General features: G+C 40.2%; 2 protein-coding genes across 5 annotated transcripts in view; both read left to right on the forward strand.

The window, feature by feature from the left end:
• Positions 1-9,372, forward strand: part of LOC108879433 (uncharacterized) — a 26,674-nt gene continuing 17,302 nt past the window's right edge. The window contains exons 1-8 of one of the 3 annotated variants that reach the window (XM_018670699.2): positions 248-1,388; positions 1,683-1,792; positions 2,491-2,579; positions 2,866-2,966; positions 3,353-3,474; positions 3,643-3,832; positions 3,910-3,995; positions 4,190-4,405. In XM_018670699.2, the coding sequence (XP_018526215.1) occupies positions 869-1,388; positions 1,683-1,792; positions 2,491-2,579; positions 2,866-2,966; positions 3,353-3,474; positions 3,643-3,832; positions 3,910-3,995; positions 4,190-4,318 (1,347 nt within the window). In that variant the 5' untranslated portion in view covers positions 248-868 and the 3' untranslated portion in view covers positions 4,319-4,405. Of the gene's footprint in view, positions 1,389-1,682; positions 1,793-2,490; positions 2,580-2,865; positions 2,967-3,352; positions 3,475-3,642; positions 3,833-3,909; positions 3,996-4,189; positions 4,406-9,372 lie in introns of those variants that run through there. The other 2 variants (XM_051076974.1, XM_051076976.1) reach the window with 2 other exon arrangements.
• On the forward strand, positions 6,629-8,751 carry LOC108879434 (arrestin domain-containing protein 2). 2 transcript variants are annotated; one of them, XM_018670700.2, is made up of 3 exons: positions 6,629-6,845; positions 7,786-8,040; positions 8,289-8,361. In XM_018670700.2, the coding sequence occupies exons 2-3, from the start codon at positions 7,788-7,790 to the stop codon at positions 8,306-8,308; spliced, it is 273 nt and encodes a 90-aa protein (XP_018526216.1). In that variant the 5' UTR covers positions 6,629-6,845; positions 7,786-7,787; the 3' UTR covers positions 8,309-8,361. The 2 variants fall into 2 exon arrangements, with proteins under 2 accessions (XP_018526216.1, XP_018526217.1); XM_018670701.2 differs by lacking the exon at positions 8,289-8,361 and adding an exon at positions 8,560-8,751 and having other exon boundaries at positions 6,630-6,845.

The following is a 9,372-nucleotide window of genomic DNA, read 5'->3' on the forward strand; positions in this document are numbered from 1 at the left end:
CCCCAAAGAAAACTGTTCTGAAAAATCACCCACAGTGTCATATCAGTTAATCCTTACAAGGCTAATATCTTAATAAAAAATACCTTCAAGAACAAAAGCTGCCAATTGACTGATAGATGCAATACTAAACCACAAGATCAAAATCTATTGTGTGAAAATGAAGGCTCTGCTTTGAGTCATTTATTCAGTTTTACCTTTAATTTAACACATCACACAGTGCTCAGGCGCATCCAGTTGAGAAACTACATGTTATGGTGTTAATTGTTAAAATCTGGATGAGGGATCTTTTATGTTATTTTATTTTTCATCTTTATTATTCAGTTTTAGCCCCAAGGGATTGCCACCTTATCATGGTCACAGGGTCCATGTGCCTCACTGACCCTAGGAGCTATTCCAGCAGCAGTTTAGTCTTCAGGTGGGACACCCAAGCTGGACAGGTTGTAAGGCCTGACAGAGTGCAATCCACTTCTCCAGGTTGAGGGTTAGATACATAGCTAATAACCCAATTCCATAGAGAAAAAAATGCCCTCCACAAAATGTGTGTAAAATAATCCCCCAGAAACTGCTGCTGTAGCATGATGTAGAACTGGCCATGCTTTAGAACGAGTTCTGGTTTGTGTGCTGTCTTGTTAAATGTTACAATTGAATAGTTTTATGTGTCCACTCCTTACGTTAGGCCTGGTAATAGGACACCATGGCATGCATTTGTTTCTCTGCAGGAGCAGCAACAGTATCAACATCATCATGTTCCACAGCACAGAGGTTTCCATGGTGAGGCATTGTAGCATTTTTCACCTGCTTCAGAGGAAGATGGCTGGCTTAACCAAAGAGTTACAGTAACATAAGGACAACGCCGGTGGAATCCAACATGACTGCAGAGGTGAAAACACTGATTCCAGCCTGTCCTGTTGAGTACCTCGTGTTTACCAACATCCCATTTCTGGACAAGAACAATCCAGATGTATATTCAACCCATTTCAAGGAGGACTTCCAGCCTTGTTCTTCCAAGAAAGTAGAACCTGTTCCTCTAGCCATCACAGCCCAGGTGGACCACAGAGACTTGAGGCACATTAAGGAATACCTGTCAGAGGCGACAGCTTCCTACCACCGTCACCCACTGCCACAGGTAACCCGCACGCCACGATGGGCTGAGCTTTGCACCAACTTTAAGATGCAAACAGACCCTAGGGAGGCAGCTTCCAGCTTCCTCACAACCCAGTCCCAGAAATTCCAGCCCCATCCCTTCCAGGCGCCTCCCACCCCCTTCAGACTAACAGAGGCCATCAAGAAGATCGAGCAGGAGGAAACATTTCCAGAAAGCACCAACAAAGCTACCTTCACTCTACACCATGGTTCTCCTGTTATAAAGCCCACAGTTAAACATCTAGGTAAGTGACAACATCATTAATTTTAACCAGATTCTTTTACTGCATTTGAGCAAAACTATAAACTCATATTAGATTATGACTTCAGCAGTAAGCCATATATGATTGACATGAACATTCATTAAATTTGGTTGGGAATTAACTTTAACTAACATTTCTAAAAACAGTCAGGATTACAACATCATTGCCTTGTAATGAATAACAGTGAAGGAATCTGTGTGAAGGTGTATCTCTGAATCCTGCAGAAAGTACTGTGTAATAAGATTTAAATATTAAAAAGGATGTGTTTCTCTGTAGAGGAAGGCTTTCCCACAATAAAAGGGGATGGGTGCCACCGCAACATCATCTCCCAGTACAAAGACAGCTTCAAGGGAGCCTGGAGCCAAGCTGCTCAACTTATGGACAAGGTAACACAGCAGCAGCAGCAGCTTTTGGTCATTATTATTTCAACTGAACACTACATGGCTGAAATATTTAATTAAAACATGGATAACTCTGAGCTTAAGTATTGCACCAGAAAGTCCAAATACACCAAACAGTGGTGAAACGTAACAATATTTCATCAACATGATCAACATATAAATTATCATCATTTTTTACAGATTCAACAACAGTATATAGAATAGGAAGATTGAGCTCACCCTAGATTATCTACAACACTGAAATGCCTCTCATTATTCTCTGATAAATTAATTGATAATAATCTAACATTGACAACAGCCTATGAGCTGCAGAGAGTACTTTTATGATGTGATACTTAAAGTATATTTAGCAGATACTTGTGTAATTTTACTCTACAGTACACTTTTGAATACAGGACAGGTTTACGTCTGATGGTGTACTGTTAGATTTAGGAACAACCCTAAACTGGTTAGTTAATATGTTTTTTTAAAAAAACTAGGACAGTTCTTAGCTACTCAGCAGTTGCAGAGAAGCCATTTTCTCACTATACAGATACACTATGACCTGGAGTACCAGCACAATCAGCTTTAAGTAGACACAACAGTGGCAAGGGTGCTGACCTTTTTTAAGGCGCTTTCCATGAAATGAGTGTTATCAGCACAAGACCATGACTGTCATTGTTTTTATGATGCCTTTCTTCAAGCCCTCGTCAGTGTCTATGGGTGATCCTGTGAAGATTGTAGAACGAGAGACAACCCACGCTGCGTCATTCAGCCGACCCACTCCCTGCAGGTCTGCAGCTTTTCTGCCTCACTGACAAACACTTCCAACACGTGACTTGGTGTACATTCTACACACAGAGATGTCAAACAACAGAGAAAACTGTGGCTGTAGGACCAGGTGTTTCCATTCAGATCTCTTTTAAGGATGTGGATCTGTCTTGGTTGTCAAATTGACATTATATTGACTCAAAGGTCTCAAAAATCTAAATATACTTGTCACAAAGCTCACATTATCTGGTATTGAAATTATCCCCATACAAGTGCAATAAAAGTGAATATCTGTGTTTTTGATACAGTCAACCTGTGGTGAAACACCGTTTGAAGCTCAACCTTGGAAATTTCTCTAAGGCCCCATGGTCGTCCACATCCAAAGAAGCTTTTTGTTATCACAAGATTGGTGAGTGTTTTCTGCAATGCTTAGTAAAAATAAAAATTTAATGATAAATTTCCCATGGTGAAGATTTTTAACTCATTTAGCAACAGCCCAAGCTATTAGTAAGTGAAGTAGCTGCTTAGGGATTTCAAACAACAGAAGGCCTCAAAATGGGTCTCTATTTTTTACATAATCCAATTCATCTATCCTTTCTACTGCTTATTTTTGAGGAAACTATATTGAGCTCACAGTTTCTAGATGACTTAGACTCTACATCACTGTACAATTCACAGTCTGTGTACTGGGATTTGCCTTTATCTTACTTTGATCCCAAACCAATCAGAACAATCAAAGCATTACTCTATTATTTTAATGTCTATCTGGATGAGTCTGCTTGTTTTATTCCCCAGGAGATCCAGTTGTTCTGACAAGGGGGACCCAACAGTACAGTTCCTTTCCCAAGGGGGACACTGATATGAGTCGCAACAAAGAGAGGATGTCAGTCACCACCACCAGAATCTCCTTCTCTGAAGTGAGATAAGAGACCTTCTACTTAGTTAATTTTTGTAATATGTATAAATTACAATAAAAGTGACCTTTGAACACATTTTCCAATAGAGTGTAGAGCCGATTTTGATTAAGTTTATATTAAGTTTCATCAAGTCATTTTCGATCATGCTGACTGTGTTCTTCTTGATAGCTCAACCACACAGAGCGTCCAGTGTATGCCCCTGGGCCTGAACTGATGACCAAAAGCAACGTACAGTTCAGCCCACACTGTCTGTCGGGCCACTACTACACGACCACGACCAAAGAACACTACGGCAAACAGGAGGGAGAGCGAGCCAGACCAGCCATCCAGCTACCATGCAAGCTACTGAGTGGATCAGGTGATGGATTGGTCCCTGTTTGTGTGTTTAAAGGGAGGTACGTGTAGGTATTAAAGTGTGTTTAATCTGTCTGGCAGAACCGGCGCTGACCCTCAGCACCTCCAAGGCTCACTTCCTCCCTTTCAAGGCCCGCAAACAGACACCTTGTCTGTCACAGCAGAGGGTGAGAGATCAGGAGATACACTCAAAAACAATGGTTAAATTCTCCACTTACTGTAACAAGTTTAATAGTGTCATAACAACAGCAATAATACTTAGCAGAAATGCTGGTAATAGCATTTGATTCTCTTTCTCCATTCTCATTTTTTCTCTCTGTAATATTATATAATGATCACTACATTGTTTGTTGCTGTCTAGAGCCACATCAGGTTTCCAGTGGCCGAACAGTACTTCCGCACCACTCACAGTGAAGCATACACAGCCAAACCTTTAACCCTGCAGCACCCTGCCAACAGTCAGTACTTGTCTCATTTTGTCATGAAGTGACTGAGAATCACAACTTGGCCACCGGCTCGTTCATGGCCAGCTCGTAATAAAAGATAAAAAGTCAAATCAAAAAATGTTTTCCCTGATTTTGTAGTTTCAGTTTCTAAAAATGCTGCAGAGACCTTTTGTGAATCAGCAGCAATGACAGAAGACTTCGTATAGCACATGACATGGGCACCTACAGTATGTACAGTAGCTGTACAGACAGAACACTGACAAATTATGCAGCCTGTTTCTGAAGGTCAGACATTAGTTATTGCTACAAAGACCAGGTTCTGTTCAAAGGGCACCTGTTTTGAATTTTATATTCAAATATACTGTTCTCTCACTGTATCATTTTCAAATTATGCAAATGAATCATAGTATTGGCTATATTCAGCTTCTCTGTGTAACTTACAGGGCCTCTAGATCCCATTATCAGCTGAGAATTAATTCCTTTATGACTGAGTGAGTAAAAGGGAAATGAAAACTAATGACTATCACTTGATTTAAACAGATTTCTAAAGGAATTAACGTTTTTAATAAGTGACTGTAATGAGACTGTGTTGACACATGGCGTATTTGTGTGTGTTTTATAAATAAATGACATGCAATGAACCCCTTGAACTCCTGGGGTTAATGGTTCCTACATTTCCCAGAATCCTTTTCAACCACCCCAACAGGAGAGGTGCAGCATGTGTGGAACTTAAACCCTTGAGAATACCCTGAGGTTTGAAATTCAGCTCATTAGAACTAAGAATTCTTTCAAATTTCAAACATGCATCCAACCAAAGCCCACGCCATCACATCATCTATCAGAGTTTATGTGTTATTCAATCAACTGCGTAAGAATGTTCATAATCTTCCTTGAATGATAAATAACTAAACCTTTACCCAGAACAAGACAGAGGCCATCAGAGTGTGAAATGTTGAAGCAGTGTGCAAGTGCAGCTTTAGCAGTTAGGTGGCTTAAACATAAACCTTATAGCCTCGCCTGTCACATTTAGGCCAGGGAGGGGAGCAGCCTCGAACTTGACTGTCCTACTTCCAGCCTGTTTACACTGTCAATGCTAAACCGCTAAGAAGAAGGTTAGCGTCTGTTTCACATGATTGACCACAAAACTCTGTAAAAACAATCTATGTTGTAGCAATAACACAGCCTTGACCCTGAGATGCAGGTTCTGCTGATAAAAATTTGGCAGGCAAGCAGATGTAAATAAACAGAATCTGGAGTTCATCAACCTGCCCAGACAACAACAATCCAGGTATGGACCGCAATGTTAACTGTCCAACAAGTCCAGGTTCAGGTCTGTGGGGTACAGATGCAAGAACATGGTTTAATAGCAGATTACACTCCAGAATAGACACAGTGCTTGTTTCATTTTGCCACATATAGATGAATTTTCAGACAGAATTTTAATTCAACAAATGGATGTATCAAATTCATACATAATTTATAGCATTTTTTTTCACCCAGTCATTTAAAAACAGTCCACATTAATGAGTGAGCAGGTAGCAGGTCCTGCTCAGGTCACACCTGTGACCTTGCTAATTTGAATGACACTGTTGTTGACATCTGAGCACAATGCAAATATCTCTGCAGACACTATAGGACACAAAGTCAGCTTATGGCTTAGTGAATTCTCATTCATCATATGTGAGGTTTTATTAAAATGTAAACTCCTGAAAAAGTTTACAACTACAAAGACAACTGCTTTAGTGATGTGATCATGTCATAAACTTAAGTTTAGGCCAACATGTGACATGGTTGTCATGAGACTACCTCCACTGCTGAGGCATATGACTTTAAACAACTACAGAAACCACAATTTACTGAAGTGAATCAGAACTCTCCTTTTAAATGTTTTTTTTTTAATTACATTTTGTTTTGCTTCTCATCTTCATTTACTCGTAAATGGTTTTTGTATTACTTTGTGAAATAGGCTAATATTTATCTCATCATACTTGTGTGTTCTGTACTGGTGTTTTTCTGTTTCTAATTATAATAAAAATGAAGGAGAAAACACTCAAGTGATTTAAGAATGGAGCGACAGAGCAAAACATTCTACTATCTACGTTTAGCTGAGAGGCACATGCTACTTTCAAAATAAAAGCCTGGATCCGACAACAAAACACAAATTTTACTGTTAAGTATTCTGTGCGTCTTCGTGTCTGTGAATGAGAGGAAATACACCAGTAAACGACAGAAACGGACGGGTGGAATACGCTACACACAGTTTCATTTTTAAAAGGTACATTCGGAAAATCAATTTTTCCCTTTCTTGACCTACAGACAGTCCACGCGGTCTTCCTCCACCTCCTCCTCCTCCTCCGTGGAAAAGTGGGCGGGGGGTGACTCGCATGTGCGCTTTGTCATTGGTGTAAAACAGAGAGCTGCTGTGTTTATGGGCGTTTAAACCTGCCACCGTTTATAAAGCCGGGCTTCCATTGAACAGCCAGTTGGGGTGCCCGCACAGTTTGGTCTTTTCTGCCGTGAATTTCGCCTTCTGCTCTGAACTTCCTCTCTCCGCCGCTCCCTAAACTACAGGTGAGTTTGAGGCTTTTTAAAACATCAGCTCATTGGTTACATCTCGTATTTTTATTTATTTATATTAAAAAAAACGCAGTCCCGATTTCCGAGCCTGATTGGCTGAGACCTGAATTAAGCGTTTATAAAATGTGCGTTAAACATCCCGCATAACGGGAAAAGTAAACAATATTAGACCCACAGTAAATAACTACCAAGAACTGCATGAACAGATCTACTTTTCCGGGCGGTAGAAGCGTGACAGTCGACTTAGATTACAGTATTATTTAAATGTTGGTGATAGAAAGTGTAATTTCTGTTATTTGACCTTATATGTGAGTGTTTCAATGAGCAAACCAAACAGTCTCACCAATTTTGTTTAGTAGTCATGAAAAGATAATCATTTGTTTTTGTGTTGGTTAAATGAAAGCATGACATTGTAAAGTTAAGCAAAAAACGTTAACATATACTGTAGTTTTAATCACTACTTTGTTTAGTAGTGTTTAATAGCTATTGTAAGAGAAACATGTATTATTATGATTAAACATTTCTAATACGTGTTTTAAAAACAAACAGCAGGCTTCACGACAGTATCTACTGGCAGGGCTGACCCTGGGATGTCAGGGACCCAGCGCAGAACCACCCAACCCCACCCTAAAGATCCCGAGATATAAAATTGAAACAATAAATAATAATTAAGGTTCCTATTGAATGGCGAGAGTACGTTTAAAGGCGGTCCAGAAACACTGCACAAAATTATGTAAAAAACGAATACAGTCATTTGTTTCTGTAGGGGTCTCCTCGTGTCCAAACAAGCCACAAATAATTTATGACGCTTAAATAATTTGTGCCTCCTGGCTCTGTTTCGGTTTTCAACACCTGAAAATCAGTTCTTCACACTTCTTACGTTACTGTACATCACGGTTAAGTGTGTTTTCATGGTTTTCCTGTCTGCACTCAGGAATGACGTTAAGCTCAATTAAGTCTTTCACGCTGGAGCTGGATGGTCCGGCTGATGCAGCGTTCACCGGGGGGGAGGTGGTGTCTGGCCAGGTGGTCCTGGACCTCCGCAGGGACACCAGAGTGCACTCCATGAAGGTGCAGGGCAGAGGGGTGGCCACGGCACATTGGCTGGAGAACCGTGGCATGAACTCCGTCTATAACGACTACACCTCCAAGATCACCTACTTCAGGAAGAGACAGCATCTGATCCGAGGTCAGTGGTGGAAGCTGCAGATTAAAGTTCCCTGTTCTTTCTTGCAATCATATATCCACCTTGCAGAGTTGTATCGTGTGATTTGTTTTCATAGTTTTGTTGTTGCTGGTAACATTTAAGTCATGCAAATTTCTGTGTTTTGCAAATACATTTTCAAAATGTGGATCTTCTTAGTTAGGTTTTAGACAAATAAATGCATTTCAATAGTGCTTTTTCAGCAAAGAGAGCCAAATATGATCCATCAACAGGTTCAGCTGGGATGCACTGACTGTTACAATGGTCCAAAGGTGACTAGAAATAAACATGGCTATATTAACTGCAGACTAGCACTGTCGTTTCTTTACAAGGAGGGACATTTGTATCCTTTGTGCTGATGTTGTTCTAGCTCTTGCACTTTCCCTTTTGTAAGATATAATCCATAGTTTGTAATTTTGCTGCGATATACATAGTAACTGTATTTCAGCATGTACTGCAGCTGCTGGTGGTATAAAACTGCTGATGTGCTCTGTCATGTGCCAGCTGGTAGCCTCTGAGTCTCTGAGTCGCTGCAGTTTGCAAAAAGGAAGCCACCTGGGCCAAATGTGTTGCATGGAAACCTGGGAGAGAAGTCGCCACAGGCTCACCCAGATACATCTGCCTGATAACATAATCCTAACATTAAACACAAATCCATTAGTGCTGAGTCCAAATAAACACAACTGGTTTACTGAGTGCTGTGTTGTACAGGTTGTAACACTGTAAAGTGTGAAATTCTCCTGGTGTTGAAGGCACCGGGCAGCTGAAACACAGTGTATAGGCCGAAGTAGCTGGGTAAATAAATTGTAGATAGCTGTTAATGTTTCATTAGATGCTTTGTAAACAGGTTTGACTCCCCAGTCTGTTTTGACAGGTAAATAGGAATGAACAGCACGTCCAGAGTCTCAGATTAAAACCTGAGTTATTGTTGTTACTTTAGCAGAATACACACAAGTTTAAAAGTCAGTCTAAAATGTTCATTCAAGCAGCACGTCATCCCCTGGTTATTTACTGTTGCAAAAGCTGCATCATTAATGCGCTGTGGTTAAAAGTGCAACAGGGAGGTTTTTGTATGTTAACACCCAACCTACATTTCAGGCTAAATGTGAAAAAGTAACACGTCATCCTTTGACTGAGGTGCTCACAACTAAACATCAATTAATGATTTTCCATCAGTCTTTTTGTTTTAATTATTTAGGCTTTAAAATACTGAAAATGTTACCTGTTACGATCAGTTATCAAAGCTAATACAGACTTTTTATAACATAGTCTGAACAGCAGCAAAAAATCCCCCCAAAACTTTAAACATTTATTAAC

Source organism: Lates calcarifer, linkage group LG17 (genome assembly GCF_001640805.2).
Source record: "Lates calcarifer isolate ASB-BC8 linkage group LG17, TLL_Latcal_v3, whole genome shotgun sequence".
In the NCBI taxonomy this organism is placed as follows: domain Eukaryota; kingdom Metazoa; phylum Chordata; class Actinopteri; family Centropomidae; genus Lates; species Lates calcarifer.